This window comes from Cetorhinus maximus, chromosome 9, assembly GCF_964194155.1.
Source record: "Cetorhinus maximus chromosome 9, sCetMax3.hap1.1, whole genome shotgun sequence".
NCBI lineage: Eukaryota > Metazoa > Chordata > Chondrichthyes > Lamniformes > Cetorhinidae > Cetorhinus > Cetorhinus maximus.
The window spans coordinates 98,969,028-98,993,771 of NC_135887.1; the positions used below are offsets into that span (position 1 = coordinate 98,969,028).

General features: G+C 39.6%; 1 protein-coding gene across 2 annotated transcripts in view; it reads left to right on the forward strand.

The window, feature by feature from the left end:
- Positions 1-24,744, forward strand: part of sbf2 (SET binding factor 2) — a 669,356-nt gene that overhangs the window by 523,358 nt on the left and 121,254 nt on the right. For both annotated transcript variants that reach the window (XM_078549182.1, XM_078549183.1), the window contains 3 exons: positions 13,531-13,701; positions 17,113-17,375; positions 21,514-21,686. In XM_078549182.1, the coding sequence (XP_078405308.1) occupies positions 13,531-13,701; positions 17,113-17,375; positions 21,514-21,686 (607 nt within the window). The remainder of the gene's footprint in view (positions 1-13,530; positions 13,702-17,112; positions 17,376-21,513; positions 21,687-24,744) is intronic.

Here is a 24,744-nt window from a genome sequence, read left to right on the forward strand (position 1 = left end):
TTTTGCCACATTCATCTGCCAAATTTTTGCCCACTCATTTAACCTATCTAGATCCCTTTGCAGACTACCTCCCCTTGACAAATTAACTTTCCTACTTATTTTGGTGTCATCGGCAGTTTAGCTACCATACATTTGATGCCTTCATCCAAATCATTGATGTAGGTTGTAAATAATCGAGGCCCCAGCACTGATCCCTGTCACATTCCACTAGTTATAGCTTGCCAACTTGAAAAAGACCCTTTATCCCTACTCTCTACTTCCTGTCAGCTAACCAATCCTTTATCCATGTTAATATGTTACCCCCTACACCTTGTGCTCTTATCTTGCATAGCAACCTTTGTTGTGGCATCTTATCAACTGCCTTTTGGAAATCCAAGAATACCAGATCTACAGATTTCCCCCTGTCCACCTTGCCTGTTACTTCATCAAAAGAACTTTAATAAATTAGTTAAACATGATTTCCCTTTCATAAAGCCATGTTGACTCTGCCTGATCACATTATGAGTTTCTAAGTATCCTGCTACAACCTCCTTAATAATAGATTCCAGCAATTTGCCTCTGACGGATGTTAGATTAATTGGCCTGTCATTTCCTGTTTTCTGTGTCTGTCCTTTCTTGAATAAAGGCGTTGCGTTAGCTATTCTTCAATCCACTGAGGCCCTTCCAAAATCTAAGTAATTTTGAAAGATTATAACCAATACATCTACTATCTCTGCAGCCACATCTTTTAAGGCCCTAGGATGCAGGCCAACTGATACCGGGGACTTTTGGTCTAAGCTTTTCCAGTACTTTTTCCCAGTGATGGTAATCTGTAAGATTTCTGCCCAGAATTGAAATAGGAAAAGCAGATCATAGACAGAAATGTGTACACATGAATCATTTTTATGAAGGATAAGGTAGGTACTATACAGATAGTTTCACGATTGGCTCAATAAATTATTAACCTACCCAAAAGCACAAATTTGCTTTAAAAAATGAGGTAGAGGCAAAACAGTTAATATTCTGATGACAGGTTGATAGTTATATTTTTAAATATTAACAATTATCTCTCTTTGTTTCAATCCATTCCTTTTGTAGTCCTGCGTTTAGAGTTGGATTGTACATTTTAATAATGATAGGCACAATATAACGGAGTGCTGAGCTAACTGAGTGAAGGCTTGGAGCTTGGTGAGAGGGGGAGTTTTAAGTGTTAATTTTGTTCTTAAAATTTGCTCTTAAAATCGAATCTAGTCTGTAATTAGCAGTAACTGGAAAGTACTGTGTAAGCAGGCTAAGTTCTTTCTTTCTGGCAGTTTAGACAGGGTAAACTCAATCTCAGCTGTAGGAGCTGAGTAGTTAATTAGCTAACTGGTTGAATCTGGTTACTGTAGCCCCAGTTCAGCTTACTATACATTCAGGTTTCTTTGGCGCAACCAAGGCTAGCGGAGTGCAACTGAGCTAACTGAGTGAAAACTTGAAGTTTGGCTAGAGGGGGAGTTCACAGAATCACAGAATATTTACAGTGTAGAAGGAGGCCATTCAGCCCATCCAGTCTGCACTGGCTTGCTAAAAGAGCAATCTACCTGATGCCACTCCCCTGCCTTATCCCCGTAACCTTGCACATTCTTTCTTTTCAGATAGCAATCCAATTCCCTTTTGAATACCTCAATTGAACCTGCCTCATTCCAGACTCCAACCGCCCTCTGGGTGAAATTTTTTTCCCTCATATCACTCCTACTTCTTTTGCCCATTATTATGAACCTGTGCCCTCTAATTCATGATGCTCTCTGAGTGGGAACAGTTTTTCACTATTTACCCTGTCCATACCCTCAGGACCTTGAATACCTCTATCAAGTCTCCTCTCAGCCTTCCTTTCTTCAAGGAAAACAGACCCAACTTCTCTAATCTATCCTGATGGTTACAGTTGTTTATCCCTGGAATCATTTTTGTGAATCACCTCTGTACTTTCTCCAATGCCTTCACATTCTTCCTCAAGTATGACGCCCAGAACTGGACGCAGTACTCCAGATAAGGCCGAACTAGTGTCTTATACAAGGTTAACATGACCTCCTCGCTCTTGTACTCAATGCCCCTATTAATAAAACTTCAGATACCATATGCTTTATTGACTGCTCTTTCAACATGCCGTGCCAACATCAATGGCTTATGTACATATCCTCCGAGATCCCTTTGTTCCTGCGCCTCCTTTAGAATTTTCCTTTTATTTTATACTGCCACTCCACATTCTCCCTGCCAAAATTAATCACTTCACATTTCTCTGCATCGAACTTCATCTACCATTTGTCTGCCCAATCCACCAATATGCCTATGTTTTTTTGAAGTTCAAGACTATCCTCATCACAGTCGACAACGCTTTCAATCTTCATATCATTTGCAAATTTTGAAATCATGGCCTGCACACCACAGTCTAGGCCATTAATATATGTCAGGAAGAGCAAGGGTCTCAACACTGACCCCTGGGGAACTCCACTACAGACCTTCCTCCAATCTGAAAAACAACCATTTATCACTACTCTCTGTTTCCTGTCACTCAGCCAATTCCTTATCCGAGTGCCTATTTTCCCTTTTATTCCATGACCTAGAATTTTGCTCACGTCTGTTGTGTGGCATTGCATCAAATGCCTTTTGAAAACCCATATACACCACATCAGCTACATTGTCCTTATCAATCTTCTCTGTTATCACCTCAAAAAACTCCAGCAAGTTAGTTAAACATGATTTTCCCTTAATGAATCCATGCTGGCTTCCTTAATTATCCCACACCTGTCTAAGTGACAATTGATTTTGTCCCAAACTATAGCTTCCAGAAGTTTCCGTACCATTGAAGTCAAACTGACTGGTCTGCAGTTTCTGGCATTATCCTTGCACCACCTTTTGAACAAGGATGTAACATTTGCAATTCTCCAGTCCTCCGGCACCACCCCTGTGTCAAAGGAAGATTGGAAGATTATCACCAGTGCCTCTGAAATTTCCACCTCACCTCCCTCAGTATCCTTGGATGCAGCTCATCTGGCCCTGGTACCTTATCAATTTTAAGTAAAGATAGCCTTTCTAACATCATCTCCTCCTCAATTGTAAATTCCTCGAGTGTACCAGTTACCTCCTCTCTCACCTTGGCCTGGGTAGCATCCTGTTCCTTTGTAAAGACAGATGCAAAGTACTCGTTCAATACCTCTGCTACCTCTCCTGCCTCAACATGCAAGTCTTCTTTTTTAACCCTAATTGGCCATACCCTTTTACCACCCTTTTGATTATTTATATGATTATAGAAGATCTTGGAATTCCCTTTTATGTTAGCTGCTAGTCTCTTTTCATGTTCCCGCCTTGCTTCTCTGATCAGTTTTTTCACTTCTCCTCTGGTCCTTCTATATTCAGCCTGATTCTCCATTGTATTTTCTACCTTGACATCTGTCATACGTGTACTTCTTCCTTTTCATCTTCACCTCCATCGCTCTTGTCATCCAGGGTGTTCTAGATTTATTTGCCTTACCTTTCCCCTTCAAGGGAATATACCTTGACATTGCTTGCAATACTACCTCTTTGAAGGTAGCTCATTGTTCAGCCACTGCCTTTCCTGCCAACATTTGATTCCAACTCACTCGACTCAGGTGCTTTCTCATCCCATCGAAGTTGGTTTTCCCCCAGTTAATTATCCCTGCTCTGGATTGCTCCTTGCCCTTCTCCATTGCCAACCTAAACCTTATGATATAATGGTCACTGCCCCTAGATGCTCTCCCACTGTTATTTGATCCACTTGGCCCACTCATTCCCCAGAACCAGGTCCAACAGTGCCTGCCCTCTCGTTGGACCGGAAACCTGCTGCTGTAGAAAATTATCTTGAAAGCATTCCAGGAACTCCCGCCCTTCTTGTCCCCTTGCACTATTCCTATCCCAGTCTATATTTGGATAATTGAAAGCTCCCATTATAATTACTCTATAATGGTTGTACCTCTCTGCAATTTCTTTGCAAGTTAGTTTCTCTACATCCCTTCCACTGTTTGGTGGTCTATATACTACGCCGATCAATGTTATTTCACCTTTTTCATTCTTTACCTCTAGCTGGAGAGATTCCATCTTTGACCCCTCTGGAACATCCTCTCTCTCCAGTGCTGTGTTACTATCTTTAACTAATACTGCCACTCCCCCTTCCCCCCACCCACCATCCCTTTTCTTCCTTTCCTGTCTCTCCTAAACACCTTATACCCAGGAATATTTAACACCCAATCCTGCCCTCCTTTGAGCCAGGTCTCTGTTATAGCAATAATATCATTGTTCCATGTGTCAACCTGTGCCTGTAGTTCACCAATCTTATTAGCCATACTCCATGCATTCACGTACATGCACATTAATCCTGATTTAGGCTTTTAACTTTCCCCTTGCTCTGACCCCATCTAATGACTTACTATAGCCTCCTCTAGTTCTATCAAACTCTACAAGTATTCTGTTTATCTTGATATTACCCTCTGATATATCCTCCTTATCAGTTACTACTTCTCTACTTTCCACTGCCAGTTTTTCTCCTCGCCTCTCTGAATTTCCCCTCAGGTTCCCATCACCCTGCTAATCTAGCTTAAACCTTCCCCAGCAGCACTGACAACGTCCCTGCGAGGACTTAGTCCCAGTCTTGTATGGTGTAGTCCGTCCTCCTTGTACAGGTCCCACCTGCACCAGAACCAGTCCCAATGCCTCAGAAATCTAAAGCCCTCCTTCTTACTCCATTTCTCTAGCCACATATTGAACTGCTCAATCTTCCTACTCTTTCGTTCACAAACACATGGCACTGGGATTAATCCTAAAATCACTGCTATTGAGGTCGTGCTTTTCAATCTCCTTCCTAACTCCCTAAAATCTGGTTTCAGGACCATGACCCTTCTCCAGCCTATGTCATTGATCCAAATGTGGACCACGACCTCCGGCTGCTCATCCTCCCCCAAAAGAATGTCCTGCAGCCGCTCCGTGACATCCTTGACCCTGGCACCAGGGAGGCAACATACCATCCTGGGGTCATGCCTACCGCCGCAGAAATGCCTGTCCACTCCCATAACTACAGAATCCCCTACTACTATATCCTTTACACTCTTCCTCCTCCCCTCCTGTGCAGCTGAGTCACCTGTTGTGCCACGAACATGGCTCTTGATACAGTCCTCCAAGGAACTAACTCCGTCACCAAAGTGGTTAGAGAGCGAGATAATCTCGGAGGATTCCTGCACCACCTGCCAGTTTCTATTAGATACTCTGGCGGTCACCCATTCCCTCTCTGCCTGCGTACTTCTTAGCTGCGGTGTGACCACTTCTCTAAATGTGCTATCCACGTAATCCTCAGCCCTGTGGATGCACCACAGTGACTCTATCCATCACTCAAGTTCTGCAACCCACAGCTCAAGTTTCTGCAGCTAGTGACACTTCCTGCAGATGTAGCCATCGAGGTCACTTTGTGCCTGCACAACTTCCCACATCCCGCAAGATGTACCTGCCACATGACTGAACTGCACTGATATACCTTAAACTTTTAAGTGTTTACTCACCTGTCACTCACCAATCGTCTCCTCTCTTTCTCGCATTCTCGCAAGTCTTGCTGCTCTCTCCCTCTCATGCTCTGTATGAAGTCTCCCTACTGTCTCCCTCTTGCACTCTTCATGAGGTCTTTATGAGTTCGGGGAAGGAGATGTTTGTTTCCTTTTTCTTTTGTTTTTCACCCCATAGGAATTGGTTCTTGCTTTACTACAGGGAAAGGAGATAGCTGTTTAGTGAGTATCTGGTAAATGGGTAAGTTCCATTCTATCCCTAAGATTTAAAATAGTACATAAATTGGTGGTAAATTTGTTAAAATATATAAGAAAGCAACATAAGTAAGTGATTAATATAATTAAGTAATTATTTAAAACACATTAAGAAAGGCAGGACAGGTGATGTATCAAGGCTGCAGCATGTGGCAGCTCCTGGATAACATTGTGACCCAGAGCAAACATGTCTACAATATGTGATTGCGGCTTGAGGAACTTTGGCTCAGAGTAATTGAGCTGGAGGCTGAGCCACAGACTCTGCAACACACACCAGGGCGGGGGATAGTTACCTGGATGCTTTATACCAGGAGGCAGTCACACCACTTAGGATAGGGCCTTCTGATTTGGTCAGTGGTCAGGGACAGGAGGATGTGACTGCACGTGAGCCAGGTAAGGGGACCCAGAGGGCAGGAAGTGTGAACCTCTGCAATTGTCCAATAGGTTTGGGGTTCTCTCTGCTTGTTTGGATGAGAGCAGTGGCTGCAGGGTGGATGAGCAAACTGACTATGGCACCATAGTACAAGAAGCCATTCAAGTGGGGTAAGCAGAAAGGAACTTAGTGGTAGTAGGGGACAGTATAGTGTTGAAGGAGATTGACACTGTTCACTGTAGCAAAGAGCGAGAGTCCAGATGGCTGTGCTGCCTGCCCAGTGCCAGGGTTTGGGATATCTGCTCAGGGCTGGAGAAGAACTTGCAGTGGGAGGGGGAGAATCCAGTGGCTGTGGTCCATGTAGGTACCAACGACATTGGTAAGATGAGGAAGGAGGCATAATCAGTATGAGGAGCTAGGCGCCAAATTAAGAAGCAGAACCTCTAAGATAATTTCTGGATTATTACCTGAGCCACATGTAAATTGGCTTAGGACAAATAAGATTAGAGAAATGAATGCTTGGCTCAAAGACTTGTGTGGGAGAAATGAGTTCCAGTTTGTGGGGCACTGGCACCAGTATTGGGGAAAGTAGGATCCGTACCCTTGGGATGGTCTACACCTGAACCATGCTGGTGTCCTTGCGAGCCACATAACTAGTGAAGTAGAGAGGATTTTAAACTGAATAGTGGGGGCAAGGGATCAAATTTGGGAAGATATGGTAAACCAAAGAGTAGAGACAAGGCAAGAGAGAAAGGTATTAATATGGGAAATGATAAACAGCCCGTGACAAAAAGGGACAAAGAGTACAAATCTAAGAGTAAATCAGCAGGTAAAGCTAGACGCTACAAAAATAATAAAAGGACAAAACTAAAGGCTCTGTATCAAAATGCACATAGAATTCGAAACAAAACAGATGAATTGATAGCGCAAATAGAAATAAATAAGTGTGACCTGATAGCCATTACAGAGACATAGCTACAGGATGACATAGATTGGGACCTGAATATTGAAGGGTACGTTACATTTAGGAAGGGAAGAAGTTAGGAAGAGGTGGAGGGTTGGCTCTGTTAATTAATGATGGTATTAGCACATTAGAGAGGGATGACCTAAGTTCAGGAAACCAGGATGTAGAAGTGGTTTGGTTTGAAATGAGAACTGATAAAGGAAAAAAGTCACTTGTGGAAGTGGTGTACAGGCCCCTTAACATTAAGTATCAATCTAGTTCAGAGTTTAAAGAAGAGATAATGGGAGCTTGTCAGAAAGGTACAACAATAATCATGAGGGATTTTAATCTCCATATAGACTGGAAAAATCAGGTGGGCAAAAGTAGCATAGATGAGGAGTTCATAGAATGTTTTCCAAATAGTTTCTTAGAACAACATGTTCTGGAGCCAACCAGAGAGCAGGCTATACTAGACCTGGTATTGAGCAACGAGATAGGCTTAATTGATAACCTCCTAGTGAAGGCACCCCTAGGTATCAGCAATCATAATATGATTGAATTTTACATTCATTTTGAGGGAGAAACAAGTATGTCCAAGACTAGTATTTTAAACTTAAATAAGGGCAATTATGAGGGAATGAAAGCAGAGCTAGATAAAGTGATCTGGCAAATGAGGTTAAGGGATAAGCCAATAGAGGTTCAGTGGCAGACATTTAAAGGGATATTTCAGAATACACAGAATATACATTCCAATGAGAGAGAAAAATTCCAAGGGGATGGCCCGCTATTCCCTCTCTAATGTGCTAATATGGTAATTAATTAACAGAGCCACCCCTCCACCTTTTCCTAAAAAAGTTAAAGACAGTATCAAATTTAAAGAAAAAGCATATAATTACTCAAAGAGGGGTCAGAAGTTTGGAAAGAATATAAAGAACAACGAAGAATGACCAAAAGATTAATAAGGAGGGAAAAATCCCCAGGTCCAGATGGACTTCACCCTAAGGTCTTGAAAGAAGTGGCTAGTGAGATAATTGATGCATTGATTTTAATTTTCCAAAATTCCCTAGATTTGGGGAAGGTTCCACTATATTGGAAAGTAGTGAATGTAGCTCCTTTATTCAAAAAGGGAGGGAGACAGAAAGCAGGAAACCGTAGGCCAGTTAGCCTAACATCTGTCATAGGGAAAATGTTAGAAGCTACTATTAAAGATATTATAGCAGGGCACTTAGAAAAATTAAAGGCGATCAGGCAGAATCAACATGGTTTTGTGAAAGGGAAATCATGTTTAACCAACTTATTGGAGTTCTTTGAAGGAGTCACATGTGTGATGGATAAAGGGGAATTGGTGTATGTACTGCACTTAGATTTCCAGAAGGCATTCGATAAAGTGCTTATCAAAGGTTATTGCGGAAAATAAAAGTTCATGGTGTAGGGGGGTAGCATATTGGCATGGATAGAAGATTGACTAGCTAACAGGAAGCAGAGAGTTGGCATGAATGGGTCTTTTTCTGGTTGGCAGGATGTGATGAGTGGTGTGCCACAGGGATCAATGCTAGGGCCTCAATTTTTTACAATTTATATAAATTACTTGGATGAAGGGGCCAAAGAGATGGTTGCTAAATTTGCTGACGACACAAAGATGGGAAGGAAAGTAAATTGTGAAGGGAACATAAGAAGGCTACAAAGTAACATAGCTAGGTTAAGTGAGTGGGCAAAGATCTGGCAAATGGATTATAATGTGGGCAAATGTGAAATTGTTCATTTTGGCAGGAAGAATAAAAAATAAGTTTATTATCTAAATGGTTAGAGTTTGCAGAGCTCTGAGATTCAGAGGGATTTGGGTGTCCTGGTGCATGAATCACAAAAGGCTAGTATGCAGGAACAGCAAGTAATTAGGAAAGCTAATAGAATGTTATCATTTATTATGAGGGGAATTGATTACAAAAGTAGGGAGGTTATGCTTCAGTTGTACAAAGCACTGATGAGACCACACCTGGAGTATTGTGTACAGCACTGGTCTCCTTATTTAAGGAAAGATGTAAATACGTTAGAAGCAGTTCAGAGAAGGTTTACTAGACTAATACCAGGAATGAGGAAAGGTTGGATGGGTTAGGCTTGTTTCCACTGGAATTTAGAAAAGTAAGAGGCAACTTGATTGAAACCTTTAAGGTCCTGAGGGGTCTTGACCGAGTGGTATGGAGAGGATGTTTCCTCTTGAGGGAGAATCTTGAACTAGGTGTCACTGTTTAAAAATAAGGGGTGGCTCATTTAAGACAGAGATGAGGAGAATTTTTTTCTCTCAAATGGCAGAGAGTCTTTGCAATGCTCTTCCTCAAAAGGCGGTGGAAGCAGAGTCTTTGAATATTTTTAAGGCAGAGTTAGATAGATCCTTGATTAACAAGGGGGTGAAAGGTTGTCAGGGGTAGGCAGGAATATGGGGTTGAAGTTGCGATTAGATCAGCCATGATCTTATTGAATGGCGGAGCAGGCTCGAGGGACCAAGTGGCCTACCCCTGCCCCTAATTTGTATGTTCGTATGTATGTAATGCATAGCAGATTATTATGCTGCGGAGATGCAGCTTGTTCTTTAAGGCCACGAAATGCAATTGCCGCAATAAGGACAATCTGAGTTTAATTGCTTGGAAAGGGAATTTTGCAGATTGGAATGTGCTTGCCAGTTTCTGACTGCAGCTAAGAAGCACCATGAATTTTAAGATTGTTTGAACTCTGTAACAAAATGTGACGCCTGAATGCAAAGAATTAATCTATTACTGGCAACCATTACTCACAGTAAGTTTAATAAGATCAGGACTGTTATACCATTAAATACATCATGCATTTTTCTGCATGTGATGTGGATCTTAAGGCCTCAAATTCTGTAAATTCAGAAATCAAGATCTTATTTCTTAATAAATGTTAAACTTATAGTATCACTGCATGTTACTCCACTTAAAATATTACAGATGGTTGGCTTGTAGTCGGGAAGTCCACGCAAACATGACTGGCATCGCATTCTGGCAGCTCCACTGTGTCTGGAATATATTATGGTCACGTTTTCCGAATGCTAATATTTTCAGCTATTTTACTTAGGAAAGCACAGGCATTTTGGGTCTATTGGAATTTTAGCCCAGAGTATAATTTTAGTTTGCTTGGGCCACAGACTTCTTAACCCTTTAACTACTAATCCACCATGAGATTGAGTGGTGATTCTATATGTTACTTAGCTTCCATTAATAGCTACCTAGTTTATTTTTGAAATGCATACAAAAAATATGCTTTACGTAACTTGCCTGCTGCATTAAACCTCCACTTTCGGACTGTCCATGGTCACTCAAGTTGAGCAGAGATCACCCAGTGCTGTCTAACAGATGGGAATAATAGTTGAACTGTCCCAGGCCGCAGGGCGAACGCATGCTTGACTGATGTGGGAAAGGCTTTCTGGCCAAAATTGTAAGTCACATCCTGGGAAACTTAAGTGCAGGTGTTGGTCCAGAAGGGAACCAAGCTTCGACTGAGTCCAATCAATTTACTGCTCTGGTTGCCTGGCTACCTGAGTTAGAAACATAGAAATATTTATGGCGCAGAAGGAGGCCATTCACCCCATCTTGACCATCATTGATGCTGCATAGGACTTAAGAACATAAAGAAAAGATAATTTTCTGCCAATAAAACATTCAGATTTCCTGTATGATTATTCTGTTATGAACTCCCTCCAACAGCACATATTGAACTACCATCTCAGAGACACTAAGTTGCTTGAAATTACCTTGAAAGTTTTGGTGTAACTATGCTGCAGGAGCAAAATTGCACTTTTTTTTGCTGAGAAAAAACACACACAAATTGCTTAGGCTGGTATTACGCCAAAACATGAATTGATATCTTCAAACATCAATTTTCAAAACATTTATAAGTTAAACATGAATTTGAAGAAGAAAGATGGCATCTGGTCTGTGCTTCCCTCAACACCCAATTGCTTACACTGATTCCTGCTTCTTTTACACCATTTACATTCTTTGTAAATTTACGTTGTATTCTAATACTGTACAATCATCAGGAAATTTCAATTTAAGTTCTCAGTGTTAAGATCAGCTTCGAAGCTGGCATAAATCTGTATAATTTCTGCATAAGTGGGATCCAGGAAGTTGCTTCCTTTTTATATGTGCCAGATTAAATGGATTTTTTGCGTTCAAGTGAGGAAATCAATTCCGCAATAAATAAAGGTTTATTTAAAAATTAATTTTGTGTTGATAGGTAAAGTGTGCTTGTCATTTATGGTTAGCATGATGAATCAGTCTGATTATAAACTTCACCTGTGTTACAAAATAAACTTTTTGATACTTTGCAGATCCTTTGTCATTCACTTTGAGACAAGCACCTCACAGTCAAGTTGGGTCTTATCTATATTTCATTAATATCAATATCATGTTAAACAGAATAGAATATGTTATTGACGGATACATATTTATCTTCAGAGAAAATGACTTGATTTACCCACAAAAGCCACTTCAAAAAATATTTATGTAGTTGTTGATTATATATAGCTTGAGTCCTAACATTGTGGAAATATGCTGCCCTCTAATGGAAAAATAAAACATCGTTTGCTTGGTTATTTGTATCTACATCATTCTAGCAAATTTGAGTACCTATAAAAGTAGAACTAAATGCAGCAACTTCTTTCTGACAATTTTCAAAATATCAGATGTTTAATATTGTGGTTTATGGCAGTTTACAGAGAACATATATACAATAACACCTTGTGTTTATATGGCCCCTTTAACGTAATGTCCCAAGGTGCTTCGCAGGAATGCTACAAAGCAATATTTGACCACGTGCCACATAGATAATATTAAGGCAGATGGCTAAAAGCTTTATGAAAGAGGATAGGTTTTAAGGAGCATATTAAAGGAGGAAGGAGATGTAGAGACATGGAGAGGTTTAAGGAGGGATTTCAAGAACTTACTAAAATGCTCATGTGTGAATGCTGTAACATAAACCAAAAATTGAGCTGAGAAAGCCAAAGAACCATTCACATGTTTTCAAAGATTTGCTATTTGAAAATGTTAGCCTAAAATAATTAAGCTTAAATATATTTCTTCACATAAGAACATAAGAAATAGGAAAGGGAGTAGGCAATTCAATAAGGCCCTAGCTGATCTGATTGTGGCCTTAACTCCACTTTAATGCCTGTCTCCCATAACATTTGGCTCCTTTGATAATCACAAATCTGTCTAACTCAACCTTGAATATATTCAATGACTTAGTCCACCTGCCTGCTGGGGAAGTGAATTCCAAACACTAATGACCCTCTGGAAGAAGAAATTTCTCCTCATTTCTGACTTAAATGGGAGACTCCCATTTTGAAATTGTGCCCTCTAGTTCTAGATTCCCCCACAGGGAAAAACATGCTCTCAGCATCTACCCTGATAAGCCCCCTCAGGATCTTACATGTTTCAATATGATCACCTTTCATTCTTCTAAACTCTAATGGGTATAGTTCCAGCCTGCTCAACCTTTCCTCATAAGACAAACCTCTCATCCCAGGAATCAGTCTAGTGAACCTTTTCCGAACTGCTTCCAATGCAAGTATGTCCCCCACTTAAGTAAGGTGACCAAAACTGTACAAAATGCTACAGGTGTGGTCTCACCAATGCCCTGTACGGTTTTAGCAAGATTTCCCTACTTTCATGCTCCCTTTTGCCTTCCTAATTACCTGCTATACCAGCATGCTAACACTTCTGTGATTCATGTACAAAGACACCCAGATCCCTCCATACTACAGTGTTCTGTAGTCTCTCTCCATTTAAATAATATTCTGCTTTTCTGTTCTTCCTGCCAAAGTGGACAACTTCACATTTTCCCACAGTAAATTCTCATCTGGCTGCAATACAGCCAGTTCCACTATCCAAGCCATTAATATAGATTGTAAATAGTTGAGGCCCCAACGCTGATCCCTGTAGCACTCCACTAGTTACAGTTTGCCAATCTGAAAATGACCCACTTATCCCAACTCTCTTGTTTCATGACCAATTTGTGATGTAATGCCAAAACTGCAGCATTCACTAAGAGTAGACATTTTGACACATAACAGATATTTCTTTCAATTTGCAATGTAATTTAAGATATGAAGCAGAAATTGAACTAATTGTAATTTTTTTTTATATTGGATTGTAAGGGATTTGAGCATCACTGGCAAGGCCAACACTTGTTGCCCATTCCTAATTGCCCATGAGAAGGTGGTGGTGAGCCACTTCCTTGAAATGCTGCAGTCCATGTGGTGTATGTACACCCACAGTGCTGTTAGGAAGGGATTTAACAGAAATGAAATGGTATCTTCTATTTATATCTTAAGCATAGACTTTTCAAGAGCAAATGTTATGCAGATGCAGAATAAATATCATTTCGTTGTTTGAAAAATTGTTTTGTGGTTGCTTCAGAAATTGGCAACAGGGGTCAACCAGTTCGCTTATACCTGTGTACAAGACCACCACGTCTGGACTAATCAACAGTTTTGGGAAGCCACGTTCTACAATGATGTGCAGAATCAAATAAGGGCACTCTATCTCACCTCCAGAAATGAAAATTTTCCATCAAATTTCAAGCCAAAGGTAATTTTAAACGTTACTTCTGGTTGCAAAAAATGCAAAGATAAATAATTGCTAACTAGAGCCAAAGGAAAATGTGCATTTTTTGTTCAGATATTGACCCTACGTTTACCCTGTTGCACTCATGTTTACATACTAATACTAGTTTAGTGGGGATGGTAACTCTCTTAATAAGTACTTATCCTTGGGGTATATCTCCAGCCCAAAATTATTCTTAAAATGCAAAATTTTTAATTAACTGTACCTCAGCTCATGCATTTGCAATGTTAACGAATCTTCTAGGGAAGTAGGACAAATTTATACTCTGCTTAGTGTCTCTACCTATTCCCATCCAATAACTTTATTTTTGTTTATTATAAATTTGTTCTCGGGATGTAGGAAACGCTGGTAAATCATCATTTATTGCCCATCCCAAGCGGGTTGAAAAAGGGTTGATGAGCCCTTTCCTTGAACCACTACAGCCCTTTTGCTCTCACTATGGTGTTAGGTAGGGAATTCCATGATCCTGAATTTTGAGAATCAAGGAATGGTGATTTACATCCAGGTTAGGATAATGGGCAATTTGGAGGGGACGGTGTTTTCACAACATTTCTGCTCTTGTCCTTCACAATTGTAGGATCACAAGGGAGGGCAATTCTGTCAGAATATCCTTGGTAAATTACTACAAAACATCCTGTAGGTTATGCACACTGCAGCCAAGGCACACTGGTAGTGGATATTGAATCCAGAGGCAGGAATGTCATTCAGGTGAACTGTCTGTACTGGATATTTGACATTCAATGGCATTACCATTGCAGAATCCCCCCACAATCAACATCCTGTGTGTCACCATTGACCAGGAACAGCCTGGAAGTTTTTTTATTCTTTCGTGGGATATGGGATTGCTGGTAAAGCCAACATTTGTTACCCGTTCCTAATTGCCCTTAAGATTTGATGAGCTGCTTTCTTGAACTGCTACAGTTTAAGTACACCCAAAGTGCTAGTTCCAGGATTTTGATCCAGTGACAGCAAAGGAACCGCAGTATAGTTCCAAGTCAGGGTAGTGTGTGGCTTGGAGGGCAACTTGCAGGTCATGGTGTTTCTATGCATCTGCTTCCCTTGCCTTTCTAAGTGGGAGAAGTCACAGATTTGAAAGGTGCTGTCAATGGAGGCTTGACGAGTTGCTGCAGTGGATCTTGTTTACAGTGCACATTACTGCCACTGTGCATTGGTGGTGGAGGGAATGATTGTTTAAGGCCATAGATGGGGTGTCAATCAAGTGGGCTGCTTTGTCCTGAATGATGTCAATCCTCTTGAATGTTGTTGGAACCAAACTCATCCAGGCGTGGAGAGTTTTCTTTCACACTTCTGATTTGTGCCTTGTGGGTGTTGGATAGGCTTTGAGGAGAGTCAAGAGGTAAGTTACTAGCCACAGAATTCCCAGCCTCTGACCTACTCTTGTAGCCACAGTACTTATGTGCCTGTTCACATTAAGTCAATGGTAATCCCCAGGATGTTGATTATGGGGGGATTTAGCGATGGTAATGCTGTTAAATATCAAGGGTCTGGTACGGGCAGCTCATCCGATTGGTGTTCCTAACCGTGTAGCCACTGTATTTATGTGACTAGTCCAATTCAGTTTGACTCCATATCTCACAGCACTGTGGGAGCACCTTCACCACATCTTCTCAAAGGATGGTTAATGTCAGCAATGCCCACATCCCATGAAAGTATGAAAAATTATGACACTGACCTGAGTGCTGCAGCTGCAGCCATCCATGCAAGTGATGATGCTGGAGCCTGCTAGATGGTGTGAAAAGATTTTAAGGAATCAGGAGATGAGCCATAGATTACAAAACGGACAACCTTTGTTTTGCTTTTATAGCTCCATTATTGATATGGCTGTTCTAACTCAACTCATATCTCAGCCAAATATTAGTTTATTCTAAATCCATAATTAAATTTATAAAGGACAGTACATAGTGTTCCAGGGTTAGACAGGATATGTTGAAAGATGACATTGGTCGTGTTACTTAGTGCACCCAATCCATTTGGCACTGCTTCTAAAGCTCTCTTCAAACAAAAGCATTTAAAAGTAATCTATAACATGGGAGATGCCAGAGTGGTAATGTTACTGGTCTAGTAATCCAGAGATCTGGCAGATTCCCTTCACTAATTACCAGAATATTTGCTACATTAATCACATTTTTCCTTTCTTCTCTAATTTTTGGTCACCACCTTGGTTAGATAAATTATTTCTGGATAAATTATTTCTCTAAATTTAAAATGATGCATGAAAGTGCAACTTGACAAGTATGTATTTTCCATTTCACAATAATGCAATTATATGCACTGAAGTGGAGAATAAACCTGAATAAAAAAATGCACACAGGAGTTTTAAATAGCAACTGAAAGATTAATGAACAATTAAAGTATTAGTCAACATCTATTAGATAACTGAATTGTGTGTTGTGAAATTAATACGTTAAAAGGGTAATGATCTGTGTTTCTTCACCACAAATATACTGACATTTAACAATTCAGTCACTGCAAACTAAAATGATCAAGTAGCTCATTCATTTTATAAGCAGACCTAATGATAAAACCCAAAAATGCTAGAAATACTCAGAAGGTCAGGCAACATCTGTGGAGAGAGAAGTAACATTAACATTTCTGGTTGATGACCTTTCATTATTGATAAAAACTGTTGTCATGCAAAATCTCTTAAGGCATTTTATTTCCTGTTATTATAACTAAGGTAAAACTTTTTATCGCTCCAATTTAAATGAAATAATTTATTTATATCTATGAAGATCATTATTTCCTACATCAGGAAATTCTGAATCGTGAAATGTATATCTGGTAATCTCTTCAATATTGTGTGCTATTTATTATTAATAGTAACAAGTAAAAATAGGCAGTATCACATTTGTGAGGTTCAGATACTCATAACAATTGTAGACATATAAATATGATTAAAACATGGTTTATGATATAATTTAAGCTATCTTAATATGTACAAGTATGCCACTTTGCAGTAACAGCAGTGGAATAACTTGCTTCGTTGAGAATTAAATAACGCAGAAGTGCATCAGTGTGAATCATGTGATGCTGGCTTGGGTACTTTATGTCAAATAATGTGCTTTTGATTTTTGTCGAAAAAAATAAGTATATATTCCAAACTATCACACATGGGAGAAGTATTGGTAGGCAGTCGCACATCTTGTGGTTCGTATTATGTTGATAAATCACTTGCGGTTTAGCATATCATGTTTACCCTTGAATATTTTAATGCCTTGTAACACACTCTGAGCTATGTGGTGCTCTGTCTGTAGTTCATCTTATGTGCCTTAGCCTATGCAAAGGGCATAAATGAAAAAAGCTGGAAGGAAGAATTCAATATCCAGCTGCTGAACTCTATTCTGTTTATTTTAGGATAAAGATCCAATGCCAACAGAGCATGAGAAAACAGCTATGGATGTTGCAGCAGAGCAGCTGCGTTTATGGCCAACACTCCACAAAGAGAAACAGCAGGAGCTGGAAAAGGGAGAGGAAAACACTGTGTTTAGCCAAGCCATTCATTACGCCCAACTCATGGTCTACCTGCTGGTTCCTTTAGACACAAGCAAAAACAAGCTACTGCGAAATGCTACAACAGGAGACTGGGAAAGTGGGAGCAATAGTTTTGTCACCAACAGGTTTGTCTGAAATCATGTTGAATACTTGCATTTCATGTTTTATTTTGTTTGTATAATTAGCAGTATATGGTTTTATATAAACATTTTGAGTACTGAACAATGCTAAAGAATATAATGCAATTTGTGCTTGTAGTAACATTGTTTCATACTCTAAATTTTGCTGACATTGCTTACATTCATATAATAAAAGCAAAAAATGCCTCGTTATAAACATAAGATGCACACTGTATTTTGAAAACTGTGAGGAGTATTTACTGACACAGTTAAATAAAAATTGTGGACAATTGATTTCCTCTTTGTTTGCCTAAAATAAACTATGTTTAACTATCACAGCCAAATCTCAGCTCCAGACTTTGGTGTGCTAAAGGTCAGCTGTAAGTTCATAGAAAGTGGAAACACTTAGACTGTTACAACATACACAATAAGCTTAAAGCTAAATCTTGATCCTTTAAGCCTACACATGATGTTACAATACAAAGGCCTTTCGAGTTTTATTGTAACATGATGCATATTTTAAAAATCACATGGTGGATTGGCTTATATTTAACCTTAAGATACCTACCTACTTTGGAGTTATTTGAAAATGTAATGGCCTGGATTTAATGGTCATCGGCAAAGCAAGGGCACTCATCACTTAACCTTGGACAAAGCATCGCTCAGAGATCTAATACTCTCCATGGGCAAGAACTTCAACTGTCTCGACCTGTAATAGATTGTAGCATTATTTAATGGCGATCCCCAGGGTTGAGTTACAGTGATGTCATCATGCTATCTAAACAGCCAATCACATTAAAGAATTCTCATAGGCAGCCAAGTAGGAAATGAAAAGCACTAATAATCAAATCACTTTCTAAAAAGTTTACAGAGAACAAAATAAAGATTGAGACATACTCAGGGGGCTATAGTAGAAGCTGAAATATCATGAATAAATAAAATAAATAATAAAAAATAAACTGATTAATCATAATGGAGACATTTAGCAACATGCTATCAACCATGGCTCAGATGGTAGCATCCTCACATCTAAGTCAGAAGATTGTGGGTTCAAGACCCACTCCAGGACTCGAGCACAAAACCAACGGTAATGCTCTGTGCAGTACTGAGGGAATGCTGCACTGTCAGAGATGCCATCTTTCAGAGGAGACATTAAACTAGGGTCCCATCTGCCTTCTCTGGAGAAAGTATAGGATCCACAGCATTATTTCAAAGAAGAGCATAGGAGTTACCCCAGTGCCCTATCCAATATTTATTCCTCAATCAATACCACAAAAACAGAATGTCTAGTCATTATCACGTTGCTGTTTGTAGGAGCTTGCTGTGCATAAATGGGCTGCCAAGTTTACAACAGTGATTACATTTCAAAAGCACTTCATTGGCTGTAAAGTGCTTTAAGAGGTCTGGTAGTCATGAAATGTGCTATGTAAATGCAAGGTTTTCTTTTCTTTCTTTAACATTGCAAAAAATACAATTACTTTTTCAGGGCCAGACCAGTTGTTCAGCAGGGGTTACTATTCAAATCGCCGTTAAAAACTCAGTTACATCTCATTGAACTCGACTTAACTTTTTATGGGGTTTGTAACAGCTATATGAGAACTGAAAAGAGCAAGTTATTGCCAGATCAGTTTGTTTTCCTGACTTCCAACTCTGTGGCAAGGCAGAGATGGGCATGTGGGTGCACAGCATAGCCAGTGGTGGAGCTGTGAATAATAGGTTGCAATTTAAAGATTTCCATGTTAATGTGCACTGCACTAAATCCTGAAGCTGCAGTCAGATTTAGAGGAGAAATGATGGTAAATGCTGACAGTTCGCCGCACATTCTGGTCTATTATATAGCATATCACACTAATAATCCCTAAAGCTAAACTTGATATTAGCCCATTATTCTGTTATAAATGTTTGATTGCTGACTCTCTTAGAGTTACAAATCAAGGTGGTTTAATTTGAAAGGCTTACTTGATTTCTTTTCTGTCATAGGAATTAAAAATTATGCCTGTTTGCATGTGGTTGCAGTTCTGAAATTCTGTAAATCCGTAGTAAAGATCAGAATTAATGTTAGGTTTCATATTGCACTTGTTTTGACATATAATCATGAAATGTTATATTTTGAACTCACCCTTAAACTGGTGAAACGTTTCGGCTTGTCATCTTAACACTTTCTATTTGTTAGGGCAACATTTTAGCAAAAGGTCAGCAGTTGGAATGACATAGTTAATAGGTGTCCAGAACTATTTTAAATGTTTGAGTTGTATTGAGTTCTGTTTCCCAAAGTTGAAAGGTGAAGTTGAAATTCACTGAGCCATCTTGTCCCCTACAGCGCATCTTCCTGAAAGAGGAAGAAATGTAGTTGTTTGCAAAGTATGCTTCCAATACATTGTACCATTTGTTTTTGTTGGCATGCAAACCATGACCAAGATTAAATTGGAATGCTGTGTGTAATCTGTCTGAACCTGATGAGTTTTTGAAGGTTAAAGGTTGGTCATGTCAACTTTTTTGGTCTGGTTACGATGCTGGTAGGGGATTTCATCACTGTTTGCTTCTGGGACTAGAGCCGTGGGGTTTACAAGACATAAACAAGTTTAAACAGTTGTTTTAGATTGTTTCGTTACCATTCAACTGTGCAGCATTTAAATAGAGCCTTATATATCCAATCATAAACAACTTGAGCACGTAAAAGAACTTAATAGTTAGAACATCAGTCGCCAATAAATGATAAATCGCTGTGCCATTGAGGCATGCACACTTGCATTGGTCAAATAAACTGTATGGACATACGTTTATATAAAGGGTGGTGCAGCAACACTTGTTATTTCAACAATTGATGAATACTTGCAAATGGAGAACTGTTATATGAGAAATAAAAAGCTGGAACCAACTGCATTTTCCCTCAGAGAAAATACTTCTTCAAATCAATAATTAGCAAATAAAGCCTCCAAATAAAATCTTTGTAACAAAAAAATGACTTTACAGTTGATAGTTTGTATTGCATCATCAAAGACTTTGATCTTTTTTCAGCAACACCAAGTAGTGTACTTTCAGTAGGAAATGTTTTGATTGGAAACCTGATGAATGGTCAACATATTTGAAAAAATACTAACACGCTCAAAAATAGCTGATTTTCTCAACATTGGCGGCATTGTGTCAGCTCTTGAAATATTGATTACTTAGCGTATTGTAAACTGTTCACTCTGCCTTTTCAAATACTCTGAATTAATTGACTGCGATGAATAATTAATACCATTCTGGATTGAAAAAAATTGATAGCATTTTATTTTCACATTGTTTTATGACAGTCTTGATGTCATTGTAGTGATTTTACTATTGAAAGACTGCTCATTCATCAGTCTCCGCTGGATCAAGACAAAGTCCCAGAGGTTCAAGAACACTGCCGCCCAATTATCTTTTTTGATAGCCATCTTTTATTTTTATCCATCTATCACTGGCCCTCTATCCAGCTCTACCTGTCCCTCCCCCCTCAACCAGCTTCTATTTCACCTCATTTCTATATTTCCTTAGTTCTGATGAAGAGTCATACGGACTCGAAACATTAACTGTGTTCCTCCCCGCAGATGCTGTCAGACCTGCTGAGTTTTTCCGGCTATTTTTGTTTTGTTTCAGATTTCCAGCATCCGCAGTATTTTGCTTTTATCTTTGATTTTTATTAAGTGGTCTGAGATTTTCTACTTGCTGATTTGCAGATGATATTGGAATAACTACTTATTCTGCTGCCTGCTGATAGAACAATATGAGCCACTTTTAAAAGAAAATCTATTGGTAAAGAAATTGTGATTAAAGAGCACAACTAAACGAGAGGTTCACATTTATTACCTAGAAAGTGAAGCACAGATCTCTGTAACATTAGGGACAATACCAAACAGAGTGTAGCGGGGGCAAACATCCATAGAAGATACCTTTATATATACCATTCTGCGTCTCTTCTAGTTGATGTCACTGGCATTCCAGCAACCAATGAAAAATCTGTTATGCTTACTTATCTACTCTCTGATTGCAAATGTGTGACTCCAGACAATATACAGGGGAAAAATAAATTTCTTTGTTACAAGTTTTTAGTTAAAATTATAGTTTGTAATATTGTTATAATCTCTACATATTTGGTGAAGCTTATTCTGTTTTTTTTCAGCATTGCCGGCAGTGTCGCTGAGAGTTATGACACCGAAAGTGGGTTTGAGGATGCAGAGAACAATGATGTTGCCAACTCAGTAATTCGTTTTATTACCAGGTTTATTGACAAAGTCTGCACTGAGAGTGGGGTCACACAGGACCACATCAAGAATCTGCATTGCATGATACCAGGTTAGAATATTAAGTATCCTCTATCAGCAGAAAGCCAGGAATCAGAGGGAGCAGGCGGGAAAGTAATTTCCCTTTTCCATCTGATTCCCAAAGGCAGATACAGACAGATTTCTAATTTTCATTTAGTTTTCAAATGTTTTACAGTTAATTATAAAGGATTATTCCCTTAATATCATTCTAAAATACGGATTTCTCAATTTTGTGTTAAGATTAGATACTTGGGGATTTAGCCATCAGCCTCATATGAATTCCATTAAATTAAGCCATTGTAGAAGACATGGAGATACCTGTTAGGATCAGGCATTTATTTTCTGAGTCACAGATTTATGTAGGAAATTTGTGTGCAGGCGCTTATTGTAACTGCAATTAACACAGTGACTTACATCTAACTAAGCAACACTTGTAAGGTTAAGATGTCGTTTGTTCCTGTCTTTCTGAAAGGACATAAACCAGTGTTGAATGTGCACGATTTATATGGATCTATTCCAGCTTTGTACCGCCAAAGATTTTACAATAGTCAAATAATAAAACTTTTTAAAACTTAGATTTACCTAATTATGATGATGCTACCTAATTCTGCTTTCTATGAAGGGGAAAATGTACAAATTGAACAAAAAAAAACCCAGAGGAAAATCCAGTACAGTGTGCAGATAATGCTTCTTTATGCTTAATAGCTAAACCCTTGGTAACAGAAAATGCTAGAAATACTCAACAGGGCTTGCAGCAGCTGTAGAGAGAGAAAAACGGAGATGAAGTTTCAGGTCTGTGACCTTTTACTAGAACTGGGAAAAGTTAGAAATGTATGAGGAATGGGTGGGGTGGGGGGGGGGCGCGGATTTTTCCATTAGTAGAGGGGCCAGTAACCAGGGAGCAGAGATTTAAGGTAAGAGGTAGAAGGCTAAGAGGGGAGTTGAGGAGAAATTTTTTCACTGAGGGTCATGGGAGTCTGGAACTCACTGCCTGAAAGGGTAGTTGAGTCGGAAACTCTCGTAACATTTAAGAAATATTTAGATATTCACTTGCATTGCCAGAGCCTCCAGGACTATGGGCCAAGTGCTGGAAAATGGGATTAGTGTTGTCAGATCTTTGATCTTGACTGGCGCGGACATGATGGGCCAAATGGCCTCCTTCTGTGCTGTAAACATCTGAGTCTAAACAAAAAGAAGTCATAAATAGGCATTCTCAAGTTAGGCTGTGACTAGTGGAGTGCTGAAAAGATCAATGCTGGCGCCTCAGCTATTTACAGTCTATATTAATGACTTTGACAAAGAGACAGAGGATAATGTATTGAACTTTGCTGATGATACAAAACTAGGTAGAAATGTAAGTTGTGAGGAGGACACAGAGAGGCTGCAAAGAAAATAAACAGGTTAAGTGGATGGTCAACAAGAAGGCAGATGGAGTATAACGTGGGGAAGTGAGAGGTTATTCAGTTTCATCATAAGACTACAAAAGCAGAATATCTTTTAAAAGGCATGAAACTTGTAGCTGTTGATGTTCAGAGAGACTTGGGTGTGCTTGTATAAGGAGCTCAGAAATTTAGCACGCAGGTACAGCAAACAACTGAGAAAGCAAATGGCGTGTTGACCTTTATTGCAAGGGGATTGACGTACAAGAATAAGGAAGTCTTGCTACTGTTATACGGGGTTTTGGTGAGACAACACCTGGAGTACTGTGCAGTTTTGGTCTCCATATTTGAGGAAGGATATACTTAGAGGCAGTACAGCAAAGGTTCACTAGATTGGCCCCTGGGATGAGAGGGTTAGCCTATGGTAAGAGGCTGAGTAAATTGGGCCTATATTCTCTGGAGTTTAGAAGAATGAGAGGTGATCTCCTTGAAACAAACAAGATTCTGAAGGATATTGACAGGGTAGACACTAAGAGGTTATTTCTGCTTACTATGGAATCTAGACCATGAGGGCACAGACTTAGGAGAAGTGGTTGATAATTTAGGCCTGAGATGAGGAGAGATTTCTTCATTCAAAGGGTTGTAAATATTTGGAATTCTCTGCTCCAGTGGATTGTGGATGCTTCATCAGTGACTATATTTAAGGTTGGGATAACAAAGTTTAGGGATCTCAGGGAATCGAGAGATATGGTGAGTGGGCAGGAAAGTGGAGTTGAAGCCCAAGATCAGCCATGATCGCATTGAATGACAGAGCAGGCTCAATTGGCTATATGGTCCACTCCTCCTCCTATTGTTTATGTTCTTGTCCAAGCAAAGTGAAAGAGAATATAGAGGAATGAGAGAAAAAAAAACAAACAAGCAAAGAAACACAAAAGAAATGGGACAGGCGGAAGTTACAGTCTAAAATTGTTGAACTCAGTGTTGATACTAGAAGGCTATAAAGTACACACTCAAAAGATGAGATGCTGTTCCTTGAGCTTGTCTGAACTTCATTGGAACACTGCCAAGGACAGGAAGGTGAGAGTGGGAGCAAGGAGAAGGATTAAAATGACAGGTGACTGGAAGTTCAGGGTCATAGTTGCAGACTGAAGAGGTGTTCTGCGAAGTGGTCATCCAATATAGAGGAGATCACACGGTGAGCTGTAAATACTGTCTGCTAAATTGAAAGAAATACTTTAGATCGCAGTGTATAAATCAATCTAGCATATAAAACAACCCCATTTTTCCAGGTCCAAAAGTTGTATTTTTACATATACTCAGTGTATAAGCTGACCCCTGCTTTTCAACCACGGCATGTTAGCAGTCAGCTTCAATTTTTCTGCCCCACAACTGCATGTTTTACTTACCTTATACTGGGTGCAAGGGATCGAGCAGGTGATACTGGCTCTGTTGTGAAGATGCACAGGAGTTTAAGAAACACCCACACACAGCAGACCCCCATGACACACGTGAAGAGAAATGAATCTTCCAACCGAACAAATGAAGCATGAAGCAGGTTTCAAGCTAAAAGTCGTCAAATAACTGTGCTGTGCTGCAGCGAGGGAATTCAGCGTTGGTGAAAAACTGGTGTGAAAATGGAAGAGGAAGGAATCCGCCCTGAAGAAAATGCCCAAGACCAAATGCAACATGGGACCAGGGACCAGCCACTGG